The sequence below is a fragment of the Stegodyphus dumicola genome, chromosome 6, assembly GCF_044657685.1.
Source record: "Stegodyphus dumicola isolate Sdum_Otavi_A_Nest chromosome 6, ASM4465768v1".
NCBI lineage: Eukaryota > Metazoa > Arthropoda > Arachnida > Araneae > Eresidae > Stegodyphus > Stegodyphus dumicola.
The window spans coordinates 83799034-83824171 of NC_140773.1; the positions used below are offsets into that span (position 1 = coordinate 83799034).

At 32.3% G+C, this 25138-nt stretch overlaps 3 protein-coding genes across 3 annotated transcripts in view; 1 reads left to right on the plus strand and 2 right to left on the minus strand.

Annotated features, from left to right (window-relative positions):
• Nucleotides 1–3409, minus strand: part of LOC118204554 (uncharacterized) — a 325427-nt gene extending 322018 nt beyond the window's left edge. The window contains exon 1 of the mRNA XM_085818614.1: nucleotides 3297–3409. The gene's annotated coding sequence lies outside the window, so the exon portion shown is untranslated. The remainder of the gene's footprint in view (nucleotides 1–3296) is intronic.
• A 3307-nt stretch (nucleotides 3410–6716) lies between these two features.
• LOC146996792 (protein GVQW3-like) lies at nucleotides 6717–7136 on the plus strand. Its single transcript, XM_085819668.1, has one exon. It carries the CDS (start codon nucleotides 6717–6719, stop codon nucleotides 7134–7136), a length of 420 nt encoding a protein of 139 aa, XP_085675794.1.
• Nucleotides 7137–13968: 6832 nt separating this feature from the next.
• The window catches only part of PolZ1 (DNA polymerase zeta catalytic subunit), a 160590-nt gene continuing 149420 nt past the window's right edge, over nucleotides 13969–25138 (minus strand). Inside the window, exon 20 of the mRNA XM_085818620.1 lies at nucleotides 13969–23446. Within this exon, the coding sequence (XP_085674746.1) occupies nucleotides 23300–23446 (147 nt within the window). The 3' untranslated portion in view covers nucleotides 13969–23299. The remainder of the gene's footprint in view (nucleotides 23447–25138) is intronic.

Below are 25138 nucleotides of genomic sequence, written 5' to 3' on the forward strand. Positions count from 1 at the left end.
TTGTACTGTATTATTTTATATAGGTAACAGCAATAGTTGTCCATTACATACCAGCAATTAATTTAGATTTATGTTAATGTTTTTCACATCAAAATATTTTTTCATTTAAAATATAAACTGTATGCTTGGATGTTACTTTTAAGTAATCTTTGTATATTATTATATATATGTGATATATTAGAAGTTTGTACGATGAGAAAACTTAGTAGGTACTATGTGTATATATTTACATGCATGATATTTTAATCACAGGGTTAGAAATATGGATGCGTAAACCCAGAAATTCGGAAATATAATTGAATAATTTGGAAAGATCTTGGATTTGGGAGAACAGATGAACTTGGGGAGGGGGGAGAAAATAAAATTTAGGATAGTCAATTTTAAGGTCGCCAATTATTTCTTAACATAGCCATCATATTTTATTATATCTTACATATGTAATTATGTGTTTGTAGATGCATCTGAAGAAGCTGTTGGAAGCACCAGGATGGGAACCTACATCCAAATTGGTTTTCATTCTAGAAAATTAAGGTCTTATGAGCAAAATTATGCAATTACTGAATTAGAATGTTTTGTATTGGTGATGCAGATGAATTTTATTAATACTTACTCAGTAATTATTTTACTGTACACACTGATCACGCTGCTTTAGTTTGGCTTAAGAACATTAAAGATCTTACAGGTAGGTTATTTAGATGGTCTTTAAAATTATCTATGCATGATTTTGATATAAAATATGAAAATAGTTCTACTAATATTGAAGCTGATATGTTAACTAGAAATCCTATTTGTCAACATTTAAGTTTGGAAGTTAATTTATTCTCATTAGAAGAAATTAAAGAGCATCAAAATTTAGATAATGTATATAATCCTAAGTATAAAGAAATTAATGATGTGTTAACTATTAAAAAGCAAGGATTATACAAAATCATAATAGCAATCTCTCTTTGTACTAAATTACTTTAAAAGGCTCATATTAATCTTGTCAATATTATTGGTCAGGAATTGTCTGTCCAAGATGCTAAAATTTTTTGTAAACATTGCGAAGTATACCAGTTTAATAAGAAAAGTAAACAAAAGAGATTTGGTTTAATGTGAACCTTTTGAATTATTATCTATTGATACTGTTGGTGGTTTAAAGTATTATAATTATATTAAAATGTATATTCACTTAATTATTGATCATGCTACTCATTAAATATGGATTTTTTGCTTCTAAAAGTGTAACTACAGATAGTTACATAAATAGTTTAAGACAAATTTTTCAAATTCAAGTACCAAAGAAAATTTTAAGTGATAGAAATGCTGCTTCTTTCAAATTTAAGCACTTTTTAAGAAATCATAATGTAAAACAATTATTAACTACTAACGGGCCTCAAACTAATGGTAAAGTTGAACGAGTTACTCAAACAAATATAATTAAACTGTAAATTAAATTCTTATCAGGCTAATATTGCATGGACAAAATTGTTACCTCAAGTTACTGAATAATGTAATAATACACCTCATTGTGTTGCAAAACTTCCGCAATCTTATTTAATGTATGGAAAATTGCCTTATGATCCTCTACTTGAAAATCAAGAAGTCTGTCCACCAATCCTTTCTTAACATAGCCAGAGTATTTAATTATATCATATATATATATGTTATAATTTCCACACATTTGAGAGTATATTTAAGACTAATAAATGTAAATTTTCCTTGATGAAATTTTAAATTCTGATTTTCAAGGAATATGATTTTATGAAAACATGATATTATGTCTATAGATGAGATAAAAACAACATATCAGAAATTTTTAAGATATTGAGGAGTTTTGGTTTTCAGAACTAATTTTTAATTGAATGATTTGAAAATTCAGCATCTACTAATCGTTTTATAAAGCCAAATTCGATATTCAAGATCAAGTTTTGCTGGACTAAGTATCAAATCTTATTACATTACATATGAAATTTTAATGCATCTTTAATGAGTTTTATTGCTCTTGCATTGTAATGTTCAAAGATATTCCGATAGTAAAATAAATTTTTTATTGCGGAAATATAGTTTCTGGATTATTCTGAGAGTTCATTATTTAACGCAAATTCATACTCGTATGCACGGAGAAATCGCTATCGGAAGTTCCGCGTTTCATATTATACGGCCTAGTGCTCGTGACGTCACAGACCAGTCCGACGGCTTTATATCTAGGAGGCACTGGTATAAGTCGACCCCCTCACTTTGAAGTCTTTTTTTTTGTCCAAGATATCTCGACTTATACGCGGGTATATACGGTATACTAAAGTTCTTCAAAATAATATGCATACAAAAATCGATGAAAGGAAACTTAAAAAAGTCAAGAATACGTGATGGAAAAGATATGAGTATGTAAATGACATTGTTTTATTTTTTAAAAATAGTGTACTAAATATGATGCAGTTCAAATATATTTTCAATAATGTACCTTTTACATTTAAATTTATTAATGCTTTTGCTGTTTCGTTATTATTTGATAATACTTCATAATTTTCAAAATAAATTATCAATTGCAATTAATTATTGCTTCAGTATATTAGTACAACTTGCACAGTATTTGCTAATTAGACAGAAATGATGGTTTGTTCTATGTATAGTTGTTTTGAGATTTTCGTTGGCAAATTTATTGATTTTACGCTTTTGTGGAACATTTTATGGATGGCTTTTATTTGCAAATATATTATTTATTATGCATCTACATATAAGTAATAATGTAAATATTATTAAATGACGTAAATATTATTATAATTATTGCTATAGATAACATATAAATATGTGGAAATTATTCATTTTCTGTAATGTTGCAGGAAAATTGTAATTTATTTAATTTACAAAGTTTTGAGGTTTAAATTTTTTCTGTGGCTTTTGAACTGCTTTTCATTTTATTAGATAGTAATTTAAATGAATTAAAAATGTATTTGCATAGTGTTTGGAAGCCCTGAAATATTCATAGTTTCAAGGAAAAATAATTTTTCATGTCTTTTAATTTGCTAAATTATATTTACTTTTGTTAGTGAATTATTTATAGTTCTAAATCTTTTCATTCCTCTCCTTCTCCAACTGTAAAGACATTTTTATGTTAATAAATAACAGCCTTTTTATTTCCTTAATTCAAAACTTTCTTTTTTGAGTGTATCCTAACAAATTATTACAATACAGTGTAAAAAAATTCACAAGATAACCTAAAACATGGCATAGAAAATTTCGTGAATAATTCTTAAAAAATAATATTTATTAAGTTATTAATCTTAACTGCAAATGAATATACGACCTTTATATACCTTTTATATACGTTTTCCCGTCAAGTCTCTGGAAATTTAATCATTGTGCATTATTAAGAACAAAACACTCTAAACATCGAACGAAATTCTCGCATTCAAATCTGAAGCAAAGAAAGTCACGGAAGGATCGGACGCCTTTCGTGACGTCACTCGCAGCTAACCAGGCCATGTTATCTCGAAGGCCACGGTTAGATAGTGAATATTCGGGTTTGTCCTACTGTACCGATGTACGTTGGTTATCTTCCTCCAAGATTCTCAAACATTTCTGGGATTTGAAAGAAGAAATATGTCAGTTTTTAAAAACGAAAAATCAAGACGCAAGTTTGTTTTACGATCCAATATGGATACAAGATTTATCTTTCTTGGTTGATATAATCAAACACTTAACCGATTTAAATTTATCATTATAAGGAAAAGATCATATCATTACGAAGATGTTTGACATAATTAAAGCATTCAAATGTCAACTAGTTCTTTGGGTAAAACAACTTAAAAATGAAGATTTGACGCACTTCCCGAATGAACTTGATTTGTGCAACATGAACAAATCAAGTTTAGATGATACTTGTTCGTATCAAAAATACGCAGAAAAAATTGCAAATTTAACAACTGGATTTGAAACGAGGTTTAATGATTTTAGTTCCCTTGAAGACAAATTTTTTTGTTTGTTTTCTTCGATTTTCTCAATAAGTATTGACTCAGTACCCAGCCATATGCAAATGGAGGTGATCGAGATTCAATGCAACCTGAATTTTACAAATATTTACCAGCCAGGTTTGAAAATACTCGAAAATTCGCATATGAAATTATTTCCATGTTTGGTAGCACTTATCGGTGCGAGCAGTTATTTTCAGTCATGAAAGGTAATAAGTCTCCTGTTAGAAACCGTATTAATGATGCTCACCTTGGGTCAGCGTTGAAAGTTATCACTGCAAACAAAATTTCTCCCGAAATAGGAAAGATAATAGTAGAGAAGAGATGTCAAGTATCAGGACGTAAACATTAAATTTTTCTTGTTCTTTTCTATATAAATATATATGTGGGAATCGTGCCTCAAGGAAGCACCAGATGTCACTACCTATCACTACCCTGTACGACCTCTCCAGGTTCCAGGATCTTCAGTTGGTTCGAGAAGTCCGAGAGAAGCGGAACATAACGTTCGGGAAGGAGCTACAACTAGACGCTTACTGGTCGCGCGTAGGCGATCGGACTTAGAACTTATCTAAAGTGACCGCACGTAGGTGGTCAGCTGTGACTTCATCACATCTCCATAGTGGTACCAGTGTGATTACTCTCCTAAACATATTTAATCCATTTGTACATACTCATTCCGTTTATCTTTTCTTCTATAAAAAAGGAATACAACCTGATGCTTTGTATCGTGAGTGTGATCTCTGTTTGATGATAAGACGTCACCCTCACAACTATGGGGGCTCCAAGCCGGCGAGCATATTTCACAAGTGCACATCAGCGTAGCCACTGAGGGAGGGGAGTCCAAAAATTGACCAATGAGCTTCTACTGCTCTTGTGACGCTAATTCTTCATGCACGTGAGCGTATGTTATGTTTTAATTTGTATTTTTTTCGTAGTTATAAATAATACAATAGTACAAAATCTCGGAGTGCTTTCGTTTTATGAGTTTAATTAATCGCTGGCATTTCCCTTTCGCGATTTTTATCACGCATTAATATTTGGATTGATGTTCACGGCATATTATCGCTCTCGAGAAAATGACTCATGTTACAATTAGCCTCGGATATTATGGATTTACTAACACCTGCTGATTAAGAGAATTCAAGTGTATAGTTTTGTTTTAATTGAGCTGAGAAAGGCTGGAAGTTTTACAATGAATCTAGTGTTTTCTTGTTTCAATGCTTGCATTCTTTTTGTTTGTATTTATTTCAAATTCTTTCAACCAGGTAGCGAAATCTTCACAATTTCTTATATTTGATCTAACTTCGCAATGAAAATTTTCAGAAGAAATCGACGATGCTTTAATTATTTTGTACAGAAAATTGCGTGGCAGAATATTTTCAACCATCTTGTTTAAATCTTAAAGCACGCGAAAGATCATGACAGAAATATTACTGGATGCCCATTGGTCCATCCTAGAAGCCACTCCCTCGGTGGCTACGCAGATGTGCATTTATGAAATATGCAGCCGGCGAACTTCAAAAAAAGTACTGTGAAAACTTTTCCTTCTTTAAGATAGTGATACTTGTGTTTCGTTTTAAAATGAGTTTCTTAAATAATTCAAACAAGAGTGATTTGAAATTAATTGCCGAAAGAATTGGAGAGAATGTTCCAGAAAATGCTAAAAAAACTGACATTAGAAAAATTATAGAAAATTCTGATGTCTTCAAAATGAACATTGAATTTGTTCGTGGCGTCGTCAAATCGATCGTCGAGGATCGGACGCCTAAGACAAGTAATGAATACTATCTGTTAGAAATCGAACGTCTTAAATTAGCCCAAATTGAGAAGCAAATTGAGCTAGAAAATTTAAAATTACAATCATTATCGGATGATAGAAGAAACGCACAGACTAGTGTTGAAAATTTACTGAAAAGCGTTAAAACGCTTACAATCTCTGTTCCTGAGCGGCCAGAGGCATTGCATTTGTTTTTCATTTCATTGGAAAAAGCTTTTGCCACCAAAGAAGTTCCCAAAGACTTACAAGCTGAGATACTAATTAATTTGCTAAGGGTTAAAGCAAATAATGTTTTAACGTATGCAACTGAAGAAGAATTGTCGAATTACGAAAAACTAAAAGAGTTGTTTTTAGCTGAATTTCAGCCGACACCAAGAGAGATTCTGAACACCTTTAAACATGCTCAACGCGCAGCAAACGAGTCGCATGTTCAATTTGCATCGCGATTGACCGCAACATTTGAATACTACTGTCAGGTTAGGGAGACACAAAAGGTTTTTAAAAAGTTATTTGATTTAATTGTTGCAGACAAATTATATGAAACTTTGGATTTCAAAACGAAAGAATACATAGGTGTTCGCGAGGGCAGAACATGGTTTAATCCAACACAGTTAGGGCGAGAATGTGATTTATATTTTTCATCCCGAGGAAAATCATTGTCTGAAATACATAACCCTAAAGTTCAGTCTCATAAATCGAAAGTACCAAGTGTTCAAAACCAAAGTATAAGGGCGAGTCAAATGAAAGTGAGTCAACCCCTTCTCAGCAAGAATGGTTCGGTCCATCATCTGCAGCGCATGCGCGTAGCACAGAGCCAGCCTTCATTTACGAAAGTGGCGCGAAAGTGTGAGGTTAAAGTTCTTTAAGGCGCTCTTACACTGGGTTGAAGACGGTAGCGTGACATAATGGACGCTCCAAAAGAGGAACAGCGTGGTGTGGTCAGGTTTTTGACAGCTGAAGGTGTTTCCCAACATGAAATTAGTCGCCGTATGACTGCTGTGTACGTTGAACATTGCATCGCATTGGCCACTGTGAAGCGTTGGAGCAAACGGTTCAGAGAAGGACGTGAAAGTTGCAAAGACGATCCAAGACCGGGCCAAAGCCACCTTGCAATCACCCCCGACACAATTGCACAGGTTGATGAGCTGATTAGACAAGAACGGAGGATAAGTATCGATGAACTGGCAAAGCGTGTGAACATCAGTCACGGTTCGGTTCACACCATAATTCATGATCATCTCGGTTATCGGCTTTTGTGTGCTCAATGGATGCCCAAGATTTTGAACGACTGCCAGAAGACGGAGAGGTTCGGCGCTGCTTTGACTCATCTCATCCGGTATCACAATGAGGGTGACGACTTCTTGTCTGCAATTGTGAACGGAGACGAATCATGGTGCCACCACTACTAACCTGAAACACGCCGGTAAAGCTTACAGTGGAAACATTTGAATTCACCACCCCCGAAGAAAGCAAAGGCTGTCATTTCCTCGGGAAAGGTGCTATTGACTTTTTTTTTCGATCGTCAGGGGCCATCACTGATTGAATTTTCTAAACGTGGAGAGACTATCAATAGTTCGAGATATTGTGCAACGCTGGATCGGCTGCGTGTCGCAATCAAGAACAAACGACCTCGAAGATTGACGAATGGTGTGATCTTGCTACATGACAATGCTCGTCCCCACGTCGCTGATGTGGTTAAGACACAACTGGCAAAGTTCAAGTGGGACACGCTGCAACATCCTCCATACAGCCCAGATTTGTCGCCATGCGACTTTCACATTTTCGGGAAACTGAAAAAACATCTCAAGGGTACCAGATTCGTGTCGGACGACGCCGTGAAGGAGTCGGTTACAGACTTTTTGAATCGACAGCTCAAGGAGTTTTATGAGACGGGGATCACGTGGCTCATTTGTCAATGGGATAAATGTCTCAATGTTCATGGAGACTACCTTTAAATAAAGTATTCTGTTTGTCATATATTCGCATTGGCTCACTTTCATTTGACTCACCCTTATATTAAGAATGACTCATTCCGTCGTAGTAAATCTAAAAGTAAACAGCATGTCATTTCGTCGACGCCAGAGAGATCATGTTACGTCTGCGGGGGAAGGGGTGAAAATTTTCATTTCGCTAGGGATTGCGTAAAACGTAAACAAAGCGAATCGCATAGGAAAACAGAAAGAAAAAACAAAACAAGTGTTAATAACGTCAGTTTTATTCACGAGTTGCAATATGCTGATATTTTCGCAGAAAATAAAGAAATAAAAGCACTTATCGATTCAGGCGCTGAAGTTCAGGTCATAAATTCATCATTCATTCAAATAAAGACACCGCTGGACCGTAAAATAATACTTAGCTCATGTTTTGACGAAAAAAAAAGAGGCAGATATCGCTAGAGTAGGATTATCTTTAAATAGCAATTCACCAAGGTTAGAAATCATTGTTGCAGCCGTAAATAAATTATCTGTTCCTTTAATTTTAACACCAAACATTTATTCTCAACTTCTAAAAGTAAGTCGGGAAGAAAAACATGAAACATCTAATCCTGATACCGAAAATGATTTTAAAAGTGAATCATCATTACAAGAGTGTTTTTTATTAAATTTTGCAAATGTGATTGACGAATGTGGTGTGGGTTTCTTGCATGTTACTGATGTGAACATTCGTAAGGATTTATCGTCATTGATTCATAATTATAAACGAAATAAAACTAAAGACACGAATTTAAAAATGAATATTGTGTTAAAAGATGATATTTCAGTATCTCAACGGTCTCGGAGATTACCGTTTGCTGAGCAAAAAATTGTTGATAAACAGATAGACGAGTGGTTGCAAAAGGGGATAATTAAACCATCTTGTTCCGAATACGCATCTCCAATTTTGTTATGTAAGAAACGTGATAAAACACATAGATTATGCGTAGACTTCAGACAGTTAAATAAAAAAGTAGTGAAAGATTCTTTTCCTATGGCCCAGGTAGCGGAAGTACTTTGATCATTTGGGGGAAGCGAAAGTTTTTTCAACTTTGGATTTGAAAAATGGTTTTTTCCACGTTGCAGTCGATGAAAGATGTACCAAATATTTAGCATTCATTTGTCATGCAGGTTTATTTGAATTTTTAAGAGCACGCCAGTAGCGTAGCTAGGGTTTTCAGCGCCCGGGGACAACTGAAGATTTTGCGCCCCTTTCTCTGTGCCAAGAACGGAAAACATTTCATTCTAAAATTCCGTAACATCAATTAGGCGCCCCCTGAATGCTGCGCCCGGGGACAGATGTCCCCCCTTGCCCCACCCTAGCTATGCCACTGAGCACCGCTTGGTTTGACCACAAGTCCTAGTGTATTTTTAAGATTTATCTATAATGTATTCAGGGAATTAATAAGGGATAATACAGTTGTAATTTACATGGATAATTTTATCATACCTTCCCGTGATGAAAAAGAGGGATTAGAAAAACTTAAACGAGTTTTAAAAGTAGCTTCAGAATATGGACTAGAAATTAATTTTAAAAAATGTCAATTCCTTAAAAGAAAAATTGAATTTCTCGGTTATTTAATTGAAGAAGGTACAATTCGTCCATCTCCAAATAAGACCCTTGCAGTTAAAAATTTTCGTCAACCTAAGAACGTTAAGCAATTGCAAAGCTTCCTAGGTTACGTAGGCTATTTTAGAAAATTTGTACCTGCTTATTCGAAAATAGCAAAACCATTGAGTGATATGCTTCGCAATGGTGTAGAATTTGAATTTGGGCCAAGACAGAAGCAGGCATTTGACCACCTTAAAGAACTTTTGAGCAAAAGTCCTGTACTTAACATCTTTCAGCAGGGAAAACCTTTAGAATTACACACGGATGCTAGTAGTCATGGTTTCGGTGCAGTTTTGCTTCAATGCTCAGATGATGGACAGCTGCATCCAATCCATTACATGAGCAATAAAACATCACCTCAACAAGAAAAAATGTCAAGTTATGAACTCGAAGTGCTAGCGATCGTCGAAGCCTTGAAAAAATTTCGAAGTTATCTCTTAGGCACAAAAATCAAAATAGTCACAGACTGCGATGCATTTCAGAAGACAATGCAGAAAAAAGATCTCACACCAAAGATAGCTAGATGGGCACTGCTACTCGAAGAATTCGAATATGAAGTTATCCACAGACCCAATCAACAGATGAGACATGTCGACGCATTAAGTAGGCATGCTGTGTGCATGGTCACTCGTTCGCAAAGTGAAATCACTACTAAGATCGCAACGGCGCAGCAGGCTGATGAGCGTCTTCAATTATTGAAAACTCTGGTCGAGAAAGGACTTAGAGATAACTATCTGCTAAAAGATAATGTGTTGTATCTGCAGAAGAGAGGTCGAGAACTCATCGTTGTGCCGGAAGCGATAGAATTCGAGATCATACGTGGCATACATAACAAAGGACACTTTGCTGTACAAAAGACAGAAGATCTGTTGAAAAGAGATTTTTATATTTCGAATGCTACAAAGAAAATAGAGCACGTTATAATGAACTGTGTCGAGTGCATCCTCTGTAATAAAAAGCGAGGCAAAGCAGAAGGTCTATTGAACCCAATCCCAAAGGACAATATTCCGTTAAGCACATATCACATAGATTTTGTAGGACCCCTGACATCTACAGATAAGAGATACCGACATATATTTACAGTGGTAGATGCTTTTACAAAATTTGTCTGGTTTTACCCAGTCAAGACAACATCAACGGCAGAAGCTGTACAGAAACTAAAAATCCAACAAGCTGTCTTCGGAAATACTTCAAGAATTATCTCTGACAAGGGATCTGCTTTCACTTCAAAGGACTTTGAAGAATACTGTAAAGATGAAGGAATTCAGCATATACAAATCACAACAGGCGTTCCAAGAGCCAACGGCCAGATCGAAAGAATTCATGGAACCCTTATCCCAGTGCTTGCAAAACTGTCAGTAGATGATCCTGCCAAATGGTTCAAATTTGTGCCTGACGTCCAAAGAATCATCAACAGCACCGTCAGTAGATCAACGAAATTCACTCCTTTCCAGCTGATGACAGGCATGAAAAGGAGAAATAAGGCAGACCAAAGAATTAAAGAAATTCTCGATGAAGAATTCCTGAACTCCACCATCCAGGAGAAAGAGTCTATTCGTGAAGAGGCTAAAGCGAATATCTTAAAACTGCAGGAGGAGAACCGACGACAATACAATCGACATCGTAGAACCACTCCCCTATACAAAGTCAACGACCTAGTAGCCATTAAAAGAACCCAGTTAGGAGGCGGTCTCAAGCTAAGACATAAATTCTTAGGACCTTATAAAGTGATCAAGATTTAGCCACATGATCGATACGATGTAGCCAAAGTAGGATCTCATGAAGGACCTGAAGCAATTTCCACTTCGGTAGACAACATGAAGCTTTGGTCTCATGACATCGCAACTTGAGATCATTTTGCAAACTACTTTTCAAATGTTTCCTTCCTTCTTTCTTTTTTTTGTATTTTGTGTTTTACAGATGTATTCAAGTGTTCGGAGGTCCTCACCTGTCGATGGCCGAGTCTGTGGGAATCGTGCCTCAAGGAAGCACCAGATGTCACTACCTATCACTACTCTGTACGACCTCTCCAGGTTCCAGGATCTTCAGTTGGTTCGAGAAGTCCGAGAGAAGCGGTCTAACAGAACGCTCGGGAAGGAGCTACAACTAGACGCTTACTGGTCGCGCGTAGGCGATCGGACTTAGAACTTATCTAAAGTGACCGCACGTAGGTGGGCAGCTGTGACTTCATCACATCTCCATAGTGGAACCAGTGTGATTACTCTCCTAAACATATTTAATCCATTTGTACATACTCATTCCGTTTATCTTTTCTTCTATAAAAAAGGAATACAACCTGATGCTTTGTATCGTGAGTGTGATCTCTGTTTGATGATAAGACGACACCCTCACATATATATATGTTTATTGTATTATTCGAAATAAATCTACGTTTCCATGAATATTGATTTTTTTTTTTTTTTTTTTTTTTGCGGCCCGCTTAAAGTTAAATCTTGTTTGTTTGGCCCAAGTGTACCTATGAGTTTGACATCTCTGCTCTACAAGTAAGAACACCCAGGCCGCCACCAACAAACTTCAAAACAGACAGTTTTTTCACCTTCTTTTTTTTTTTTTTTACACTTGATGGCATTTTTCTCCCTGAACATATTCCTTGCAAAAATCGCAGAAAAACAAAACCATTTATGATGGTAGGAAACCAAACTATTCATATTTCTAGTGGTAAATGCTTCCATCAATAGTATTACGAATTTTGTACTTAAACAGGTAATTTTAGTAGGATTGTGGTGGCCATTTGGGTCCTATGTAATTGTTATGTTAACTGTAAGTGTAATCCACACTATTATTGCTTTCTAGTAATTTCGAGAAGCAGAAAGTACTAGGAATATATCGGCGGTCGGTTGAAAGCCTGGAAAGAGAGCATCTGAGTTCAGTTGCTTAGTTATTGTTGTTGTGAGTTGTAGTTCCGCATGAACTGAGATACGCAGGTCAGTCAGAAAGTTTGTTGCACTACTGTGTAAATATGTTCCGTCTAAGACTATTTGGATGAAACTGTGTGGCAACACTTCAGACATATACCTTTATTGCGTGACGTAGCGGCTTTCCCGAGGAAAGTTTAGTTTTTTCTGATAATCAGTCGCAAACATGTCTAGCTGCAAAAAGCGTCCAAATTGGAAATGCATGCAGTGATTCGTTTTTTTGTGGGCAAAAGAGTGCAACTGCACTGAAGTTTATGGGCAGTTCCATAAAGTGTATGATGAAAATGCAATGTCGCGTCAAGCTATCGCAAAATGGCACAACATGTTTGAGAATGGTCGTCAGATATTGACGACGCTGAGCGCGAGAGAAGACCATCAACTGCAACAAATTCGAAAATCGCTGCTCGCGTGAATGTACGCATTCTTGCAAAGAGACGCATAACGATAGACGAAAATGAACTGGGTATTTCTCATAGAAGTGTTCATAAAATTATTGCCGATCACCTTAAATTTCGTAAAGCTTGTGCTTGATGGGTGCCACGCCTATTGACGGAGGAACATTAAGGAAAGTGTTTTGAAAGTGCATTTGCATTTCTGCAACGTTACCAAATGGAAGGAAACGAGTTTTTTGACAAAATTGTGACTGAAGATGAAAATTGGATTCACCACTTCTCACCTGAAACGAGACGCAGCTCGCTCGAATGGAAACATTGCAGTTCCTCAACACGAACAAAGTGTCGAACTGTTCCATCTGCAGGAAAGGTGATGACGACGCTGTTTTTTGACAGAGAAGGTGTGGTGCATACAGAACTCATGCCGAAGGGTGCCACAATTAATGCATCTTCTTATTGTGAAACACTAAAACGATTGCGACAATCACTTAAAAATCGACGGCCAGGTAAACTGTCGAACGGCATTATGCTCCTGCATGATAATGCAGCAAAACAAACGTGTGACCTTCTGAAAACGTTTAGGTGGAATCATCCTTCTTATAGCCCAAACCTTTCACCTCCTGACTTCCATATGTTTGGTCACATGAAACAAGAACTTTCAAAGCGATGGTACCATTCAGATGCCGAAGTGAAAGCTGCAGCCCAACAATGGTTAGTGAACATTTGATGGGATTTCTTTGCAGAAGGCGTCGAAAAACTTGTAACACGTCTCGACAAAATGCTTAAATAACGAAGGTAATTACGTTGAAAAGTAGATTTTGAATGGAACTTTAGGATACAAATAAAGTTATTGTAAAATTTTGCTCCTGTTTCGTTTTCTTAGTCAGTGCAACTAACTTTTTGACTGACCCTTGTAAATCAGAGTTAGCTTTCTCTTTAGCTGAGCTTTGCATTGCATTGCGTTGTGTTTAACGTTTTTAGTAATTTGAAGTCTAACTACTGATTATACTGTGAACACTTGTACAAATATTTCTGTGGAAAAATACCTGGCTCCTGAAATATTTCTTTTGATAAAAATAAAATTTTATTAACCTATTATCGGACTTGTGCATTCAATCTATTACAAACTCATACGCACGCAAAATCAGGTTTTAAAAAGGATTTCTTTATATTCTTCTTAACTGTTAACATATATGACACTTTTCCATGTTAAGCCATTAATCTATGTACTGGACTTGCATTTTAATTATGAAAATAATTCACATTGATTTAATTTAATGACAAATTGATAAAAATTAAATGGCATAACAATAAATCACAAAAAGTACTGAGTTTTCATAAAAATGTAATTTATTTGGCAGAATATCATTAAATTCATTGAAAACCGAATACTTCTTTCACAAAAAACTACTCCACAAATTCTAAATAATATTTTAATACATAAATCATTTGAAACTGCAAAGGAAGTAGTAACTTGTTCATGACATATGCATTTATTGAATCATGAAGTGGCATAAGAACACGATGAAAATGAATACAACAAAATACTCCTAAAGTCTTTGATACATAAGCAATATACACGCTCAAAATACTTTTAATGGAAAAGCTGCTGCATTCCAATACTATGTATTAAGTAATGCACATTGAAAATATAAGCACAAGCAATTTCAAATAAGCTATTTTCTTCAAATTATTTTTTTTTTAAAATTAAAAATGAACAGTAATAATAAATATATATTCCAAAAGAGTGCAATAATTTTCGCAAAACTTCACCTCAAATAATGCCATATGCACATATATCAATGACGCTTAATTATTATGCTCTGAAATAAATATATAAGGAAATTAATTAAATTAAAAGAAAAAAGTTACATTTTTCATATAATTATTTCACATACAATATTTTTTAAACTATACAAAAACGACGGAATTTAATTATTACCATTTCATCACTTAACCAATTATGAAGAGAAATGCTTGTAATCTCCATAAAAAAGATAACAGTCAAATAATATTTTGATGAACATAACTAGAAATAATAATATGAATTTTAATCAAACAAATTTTAAGTTAACACGTTGACTGCAAACTGTGAGATAATTCAGAATAAGTGATCTTAGCCAAGACAACTGACTGACTGTGAGATAACTTACAGCTGCTGAACTTTCTTTCCTTGAGCACTTAATAACAGCATTCCTAGCAAAATAATTCATGAGATCTTCCTTTGTCCCCCTTTAAAAACCATACATTTTATATGTATTTTTTTTATTATGTACTACAATTAGATTCGAATAATATGGTATGATTCAATCAATCAAAGCTTTTTGTAAATTCTGGAATACCAGCATTGCAGTCAAACATATTAAAGTTATGTAATATGAAGCAATGCATAGCATTTTCTCAATTCAATTCACAGACATGTGGCAAGAAAGCTAAATTTTTCAACAGGGTTCGTACACATTTCTGCATATGGGAATTAAGTACCTTTAAGGACCAGCCCCATTAACAAATGGGAACAGAATAAATTCAATTAAAGACATTAGCTATGCCTGAGTTTCACTTTTGTGATATCATCCTAAGAATAAAATAGATCCACATGTAGAATGCATTATTTTCAAACAAATTTTAGAATAAAATCAACTGATTACCTGATACCTTAAAAAATTTATCAGGTAACATTAAATATTTATCTCTTACAATAGTTGGACATATTTGAAAGGAGATTAGTGATATTTTATTTACGTTTTACTAACAGTTAGCTTTATGTTTTTTTTTTTTTTTTTACGTCTAATTTTATCACGTGCTTGCTCAGTTTAGAGGTTTAGTAAGTAGCAAGTTAATTTTATGTCAAATGGTATAGGTTAAAACAAGAAGTATAATCATAATCAGCATATTTCATTAGACTGTGTGTTGCCACCACTGCTGCTTGCCTAGAGAGAGGCCTGCTTATCAGAATAATCCTGAAAGCCTGATGTAGGCACAGTTGGCAAGTTTTGAAAGTTAATTGTGCTCTGCCTGTCTGACGTAGTTAGTGTCATAACTTCGTGTAGAGTTCATTAGATTGTAACCCAGTTAATATATTTTAAGGTTCTAATCAGCCACTAAAGCACCAAAGATGATAAGTTGTTTTGTATTATTTTTAAGTAGATGCAAATAATTAAGTTTTACATCAATTTTTACATTTCTGTGCTCTATCTGGTGACCACGGTAAATATTAATGAAGGATAATAACTCACTTTAATATGCAGAGATAACTTTTAAGGGTGACCAGTTAGTTAAAAATAATTAAATTAGCTAGTTAGATAACCTTAGTCATTATAGATTTACATGACCACTATTAAATTTATTTTTTAAAAATATTTGTTAAAAAAGAACTATTAAGATCACAATCTATGAACGTGTTACAGTTTAAAATACACACAATTTATATCATTGATTTTTAAACGATATTAAGATAACAATACATTAAAAGCAACAAAACATTTATGTTCTGTAGCAATACTCAACAAAATATTTATGCATCTTTTTAATTTGAAGCCTTTCCAGACATTCAGGCTAATTTATATGAATTTTCTTCTCTTTAAGCATCTTTTCTATCAATTAGAAATTTGTTTCAATATGCAAACTAATATTCCCACTAGTTTCTGCATGTTTTATCTCTTAACTTGTGAATTCCTCGACTGTACCTATGAGGTTTTAAGTTAAATAGTCCAAAATCCCTGACAGATGTGACACAAATTATTGCTATATCTGAAAGTAGCAACAAAGTCAGATAAAGGTTTAAAGTAACCTCCTATTTTAAAAGACATTAGAATATAAAGGCATGTTCTTATGCTAGCAAAATCGACTACAGCTTATTGTGATCCAATTAAACAGGGACAGTCAAATTCAAACTTAAATATGTGAACCAGTAGTCAAAGACTACACAATTTAATTTTAATCTCAGCTGGCTCAGTAACAAATTGCAACTGACTCATAACATGTTGTAATGTAGTTATCGTATAACAAATTCAAATATCTGCAGCAATAACACAAAGACGAATAATTGCAAATTGCCAGAGAGAATAATGCAGCATGCTAGCGGAGGCCAGAAACCAATTCTTTGTTTAAAAAATTATCTAAGTGACTTTCATTCGGGTAAGAGAACAGAAAATTATAGCAAAGGCTGAAATTAAAACAACTGCTTAATATATATATATATAATAATAACTGTACATATCTTTGAAGAATAATTTTCCTTGTCTTTATGTATTTGGTTTCTTTCTTCAATATGTTTCCTCTTCATTTTAGAATTTTTGTATTTAATTAAAGATTTCTCTTATTCTAAAAAACTAAATGCATTTAAAATGTAGAAGAAAAGGTCCTAATTTTATTTCTTTGGTGATATGAACATTCAGAATAAATATGAAATGATATATGGTAAGGGCCTGTGTAGCAGAATTTTTAGAATTCAGTGAAACACCGAGCAACAAAATCTAGAAATGGAAAAATTCTAGAATTTAGAAAGGCACTAGGCAGCAGAATTTAGGATAGACAGAAGATTGCATCAGGTGGGAAAATGCATAGCAGCAGTCGTGTGTATCATGAACAATGCAAAAGTTTAATTGGTTTTTTTTTTTTTTTTTTAAATTTTATTGTATTAATATTATGAAGAAATTATTTTCTCTTTTGTAAATATGGACTGTCTTTTTGCATTTTGTAACTAAAGTGGAAATTACGTTTATTTCAGTCGGGTGCTTGAACAGGATTCGTACAATCCTTAAGAGTCCTTAAAAATCCTTAGGGTTTTCAGAACCTGGGGACAACTGAAGATTTTGTATGCCCATCTTTGCAACGCCAAGAATGAAAAACATTTCATTCTAAAATTTTGTTACATCAATTACCATGGATGCTGTGCCCAGGCACAGATGTTTCCCCTTGTCCCACCCTAGCTATGCCACTGATGATGCATTGAGATATATAAGATGAATCTTCAAAATTTTCAAACTTCAATTTCTTTATTAATAGAAAAATTCCTTTCTATAAATGTCTGTTCACATGATCAAATTAGAAGCATTTTTGATATTTTTCATGCTTGTGTCTAGTGGAAAGTAGAGAAAACAATGGGAAGATAAACATGTTAGGTTAGACTTCTAGTATCAGAAATAAAACATTCAAATATTACGATTTCACTGTTCTTTCAGAACAAGTTCATCACAAACTTTCTGTAAAATATATCCATTATATGTTTAATACCATGAAGACATTTTTCTGGAAACTTCTAGATTAGATAGGTCTATAAAATTTGCCTTCAAATCCTTCTAAACTTTCCAAGTTGCAATGTCTAAAATCCTAAAGAAAAATTACCCCTACCAATTCTGTAACAGCAAAAAGGTCAGAAATATGTCGAAAAAAAATTACAGGAAAAAAGGGTAAAATTAATTTTATAGAGAAAACTGATGCATATTGAGACAATTACATGGGAAAAACTCTTACCATGGAAAAATTTAAATGAAGGCATTTTTAATTAATTACATAGCTATTTTGCTAAGAAATGTTTTGTAAATTGTGCTAAGGCACAATTTAAGCATTTAATACCTTGTTTAGTTTTCAGATTCCAAATATTGTATAATAAATTTTATACTAGTAAAAAAAATGGAAAGTAATGTCACTTTATAGTACGATAGCGAAAAATAAAAATTTTTCATTTTAATGTTATTTCTTGAATAGAATTTCAACATATTAGCATTATTTTAATGAACTATCAATGTTATAATGTTTTAAAAAATACTTTCAAAAAATTTGGTCGAAATTAAAGACTTTTAAAAGGACCAAAAATCAATTCCAATAAACCTAAGGATTTTTAAGGACTCTTAAGGATTGTATGAATCCTGTTCAAGCACCGTACTGAAATAAACATAATTTCCACTTTAGTTACAAAATGCAAAAAGACAGTCCATATTTACAAAAGAGAAAACAATTTCTTCATAATATTAATACAATAAAAAAAAAAAAAAAAAAAAAAAAAAAAAAAAACTTTTGCATTGTTTGAACAACTACAAAATACAGATAACATGAATAGTTTAAACAACAATAAAGGTATTCTAGTTGGGCAAAGTTTCAGACACAGTTTTGCAAAGTTCATAGCTGCCCACTTACCGCCCCTCCCGAAAAAAAGGGAATTTCTGGATGGTCTTTGTGCTGCACAGAACCATCCTTTTAAAAGAATTCCAAGCTTTAAAAGATATGAATTAGGTAATTCACCATTTATGACATGATCCTGACATAAAATATTTTAACATTTAATTAGATTTTCTAAATTTTATACCCTCTGGCTAATTCCCCTTTTTTCTCACGCTTTTATGCTGAAAAAATCCTGAAGTTCAATGAAAAGTTTTAATTTATTGAAGCACTTTTAAACATAGTAAAACTAAAATATACAATTAATGTACATTCTATTGTTCAGATAAACTTAGTAATGCTCCTTAGATTGATTAACAAAAATACAAATATTCAGATTAAATATTGGTTCAATCTTCATAAAAATTTTATAAATGTCTATAGTAGATTAAAATAATTTAGATCATATAAAATTTAATAAGAAAATTTATGTTGAAAATCCCTTGGGGGACGGAATTTGCATAATTTAAGTTTCATAAATTCAGTACATTTTATTCATTGCTCAGAGAGGTTCTGCTTAGTAAAGGCTAAAAATTAAAAACTGGAAGGTTCAGTGATTTACGAGAACATGTAATGGAAAACCAAGAGAATTGGCAACTACGACAGTTTATTTAAAGTCATAATTAATTCTGAAAGACATAAAATAATTTCAAGAAAGATGATCATTAAAATATGTTATATGGAATTTCATATATAATAATATAAATAATTCTTGATAGCTAATGGAAAAATTAAAAAATAACAGTATAGATACAGTTTGTATTTTCATATGTAAAATATCTGCATCAAATCAATCTCATTATAACAAGCAGTTAATGGAAACAGATTTTTAAAACTTTTTACAGTATTTCAAGTATCTAAAGACATATTTTATCAGAGTTTATAAACATTATATTCAAGCTGAAAAATAAAATTTATTTCTATGCATAACATGTACCCCATTAAACCTTAGGTTTCAATAAAATAGATTGCTAACATTTATTGCAGCTTCAGTGAACTTGCATAGCTTATTAATTCTTATTAAACTCCCAAAATAGAAATAAAATATTACTTCCAATATAATTAGTTCTACATATAATCTACTGCAAAACAAAGAATTACCCTAAATTCAAAATAAAGAACTTCTCAATTCACTTCCATATACAAATGCAAAATCCCTTTATACTTCATATATATCATTATAAACTTTAGGAGAGAAAATATTAAAGGAAAACATCAAAAATGATATTAATTTAAAGATATTTAAATCAACACCATTTTTTTCATTAAAAAATTACCATATATTATGACATTTACTATTTTTAAAAAATTAAATATAAATATAATATATTTTGCAGCACATAGAAACCAAAAGAGAAAAGATAATTTTTGAATAAAAAAAAGTGACATACAGTTTTTTTGTTAAAATATACTGATTTTAATCAGCATTTAGGGTATTATGCTTTTAAAATATATAAATAACTTACAAAAATGCAGCCAGCTGCAAATTAAAGGACAGCCAAAACAGATAAAAGAGCTGAATTATAAACACAGTATTAACATGATAAAAACATAGCATTCAGTTAAAATGCTTTTGGTTTAAAAAAAAAAAAAAAAAAAAAAAAAAAAAGTTTTTTAATTTTATTTTTTATGAGCATACAAATATTTAGAACTTTTAAATTAAATATACAAATTTAAAAATTTTTATACAGTACAAAGTCTGAGATCCGGATGTCCAATATCCGGAATGATCTAAAATAAGGACCTCGCAGGCCACTACCAACTTTTAAAAATTTTTTATTATATATATATATGTTACCGTGAAAGACCGAAATTGGAGAATGTCGACTTTCACCGGAGAATGTCAACATTCACCAAATACGTCGGTGAAAGATCGAATATTGCATTACATTCTTCTACATTCGGACCTTCACTGGTGTATGTTGACAATCACAGATATGCTCTGGTGTAGATTGAAAAGAGAGGAGTAAATGTACACGCTGTCATTGGAAAAGGAAGTGTTCCACACACACACACACACACACACACACACACAAAAAAAAAAAAAAAAAAAAATGCAGTTGTAAAAGCAAGGGTTCCTTGTGCAATTCAAAGTGTCAATAGTTTAAGTTGTTGCAATAAATAAGATTTGAATCACTTAATTTAGAAAGTTTTTAACTTCTATTATTTTCCTTTCTCATTTTGAATGTACTGTGTGTTTTAAGTTCTTATGTTAAGTCCTTATTTTAAGTCTCCAGTGCGTTTTTCGTGACTGAATTACGGAGAAGAAAATATAGTACTATTCTTATGTGTTCAACATTCACCATTAGTACATGGTGAATGTCGACATTTACCGGTGTAAATCAGAAATAAGAGTATTTGGAAAATATTTCTGACATACACCGAGTGACTATGTGAATGGTGACATTCACCGGTGAAAGTCGACATTCTCCAAATTTCGGTGTTTCACCGTACCATATATATTTATATTTTTTAGCTGCATGCACGCACATTTGATTCTCCATGCACATAATAAAACATGTGGAGAGTCCCGATTCTTAATTTCATTTCGGCACTAAACAAAATACCTCGTTACTGAAGAAACATTCATTTTAGCATAAATTTGTATGACCAATAATTTGGCTATTTTACACCTACTAATATATTATACCCTTGACTCCCAACCTAGCTCCTAACCAAATAATCATTATTATATTTTGTTTTCATCACCGCATGTTTATCAACACATCACAACTTGAGAAATGACTCATGAAGCGATATCTAAAGAATTTTTTTTTCATATTAGCAATTGAGAAAGAGAATGGCAACTGTTTATGTTGACATTACGCTTGGCAATGATTACAGATTTAAGTTAAATGTGCTAAGAAATGTTGACAGGAAAAATTTAACAAAAATTTTTATTCATATAAAAGTAGATTTTGTTAATGATACTCATACGCCAAAAAGATTACACTTAGTGCTATTTGAAATAAGAATAACTGATTTGTTAATCACATAAACCCAGAACCAGCGCCAGAGTTCATATGGCCGCACTGGGCGGCAGAATTTAGGGAAGACAAAAGGGAGGCGCTTGGTAGTCACACAGACTGCATCAGGCGGCCACCCTCAATTAGCCTTAAGCATGTGCAGGAAATAGGTGTAAGTATAATAAATAACTAAACTAATACAATTCAGGCTTAATTGTCTCAGTGTGCGATAGAAGCCAGATAAAATTTAGCGGAACAGCTTGTCTTTAGTTAATTAGAATTCTAGACACAGCAATTACAAGACTTCAACAATGGAACTTTGTAACTGAATAAGAAATTATGTTTGTCAATAGAATAAAAGAGAAAGTATTAGCACAAAAAACAAAGCAACTTAAACAACTTGAAAGATGTGTTTAATAAAGTAAAAAAATAAATATTAAGCTTTTTTTATGGGGGGGGATTTTGATATCCTTTAGATCATAAATGCTTCATTATTTCATAATCATGATTTCATACTTTTAATTTTATTATTTCTACATGTCATCTTACTAGATTTAAATATGATGATCTAATATCCGGAAAAATCCGAAATTTGGAATCGCGAAAGTCCCGACGAGACCGGATCTGGGACTTTATACTGTATCTTCTTTTAATATTCAAATAGTATAAAAAGATTGAAAATACATGAACACAAGCACAATTTAAATAATCTGTAATTCTAAACTTCAACAGCAAGTTAAGAAATTAAAAAAAAATATGACATTTATATTATTAATTGAATGACAAATATAATCCTGAAAATCTGTTTTAAGCAAAAATTTCATAAGTAACATATCTTAACCATTTATATTTAAAGTATGCTTTATTACATAAATAACACATAGTTCAATAATAGTTTAAATTTATATTTCATAAACTATCTAAAATACTTAATTTTTCCCCCAGGACAGAAATACATGAAAAATCAAAAACTGTCACTGATTACAGTTTTTGAATGAGAACTTACATTTTCTTTAAGTAATAATCAACTACAGTTAGTTAAATTTAATGAAAATTGCAATGATCTATTTAAATATGTCACAAGAAATCAAGAACAAAAATATATAAAAATTTATAAAAAATATTTGTGTAAAATATGAAGTTGTGATTCTATACATTATTTCAACATGAGAACAAATCTACATCTTGTTTTAACAAACAAATGGTTTTGTGTCTAGATTTTTCAAAACATTCCAATGAAAAATTTGATATTTAATACTTCTTTGTGTGATTTTATACAATATCAGTCACCTCTGCATAACCAAAGAGCAGATGTATCTAATAAAATGAATATATATTTTCAGAAAAATAAACATCTCCTAAATATATGAAACAAATAAAGTAGATACTCTTTTTTTAAAAATATTTACAATAGATTTATGTTTTCGTATATACATCAAAATAATAAGTATTTACATAATGAACACATAAATGGCATTTACACTGTACAAGAATTAATAACACATCCATCAGTGTATAACAAGAGAATTGCACATTAAAATAGTTCATGAGCTAATATTTTTTTTAAGTATGGAACCTGAGATAAGTCTTTCTTAGCCATGTTCAATTTAAACAATATTGGGCAATCCACAGATTGACAAGAGTCTACTGAACATCTTGACTTTGTACAACTAGTACATATCTGAAAATAAATAAATAAATAAATAAATATACATATGTATATATATACACATCTGTAATGTCTATAATGTATATATATACATACATCAAAGAGTTTTCTTTTTTTAAATTTGGAATACTAAACAGTACATACAATTATTCATTAACTAGTAATAATTATAAAAGCTTTTTAGAAATATAGGCAGAAATAATACTGACTAATTACATAACAAAAGCAAAATGTTTGGAGCCTCAGAGAGAATAGATAGTGTTTAAATTTTTATTACAGCATATGTTAAAATTATTAAACTAGGTATTTAAAATTTTGTAGGGTATTAGGTTTTACGAATGTGATATGTTTTCTGTAAAACTGAGAGAGAAGTCATCCTGCATTAAGATGGTAGACCTTCTTATAGTGCCACAACTGCACAAGCTGCACCACTGTGGCTTCATTTTCTCATTTACCTTATTCCCCTAATCTGGACCTACTAGATCTTCATCTGTTCCTTGTTATGAAGATTTCATTTAGAGGACACCTCTTCAACACAGTAGATGAGGTTGTTGAGGCAGTGATTCAGTGATATGAGATTCAGAACAAAAAAAAGTAAGATGACTGAAATAAACTGCAGCACCGAATGTATACGTGTATTTATATGGGACATGGTTATGATGAGAAATCACAATGAAAAACTGTTGCTCAAACATGCCCTGAGGCTCAAAACATTGATCCTTTACTGAAATATTTCCCCTAAATATTTAAAACTTGATAAAAAATCCATTTATTGAAAACAATGCATATAATTAGCATTAATGAAGTTAAAAAAATAATTGATAAATGATTATATATTGCTTGAATATTTAGTTATATACCCATAATTCCAATTTAAGAAATGAATCAAATGTAGGTCTTAAAACTGACAATCCTGGATACGAATTACTTTTTGGTAAAAATACATCTAACTTAATTCTTATTTGGGCCTCGCAAAGAGAATGGAAAGAATGCAAAGAATAAAAAAAATTTTTTTTCTTATACAAGTTACTGATAATAATGATAGATTCAAATTAACAAAAGATATCAATAATTATATTTTAGCATGGTGAATAAGAAATTCCATTCATCCATAAATTATGGTGAATACAGCAAGCTACAGCTATGAAAGTAATATCTACAGTACAATAACCATGCCCTACAACATAAGGCGAGTTGCATGTCCCACTACTGGCAAAACAAAAAACTTAGCAATTCTATCTCTGTTTGAAACCAATGTATGATATTTTTCTGATATAAAATGCATACTTTTTCCAAAAAATTAAAGCAAATTTCATTTTTTTAAGGTTATGTAAATGTAGTTGCATCAAATAAAGATAAAAGAACACATCACTGGTTACGAGACACTGTTAAATGTACTGTAGCTTTACATCTTTCATGAATTCTTCAGTAACTAAAATGTTTATGTCAAAAGAATAATTATTCTCTGGTACAAAATATTTTTACAACTCTCCAAGAATTTTTGCCAGGTTTCATTTCTCCACAGCAGAGTTTTTCTCATTAAAATTAAACAACTTCGGTTTACTATTTTAATTTCACATACAAAGGATTTCTTTTTTTCACTTTTATTATATTCTAGAAATTTTATAATGCTCAGATTTCACTTTTATATTTTTACCTTATGATCTATGTTTCTGACTGGTAAATTAGAACTGGTTTCCTAGG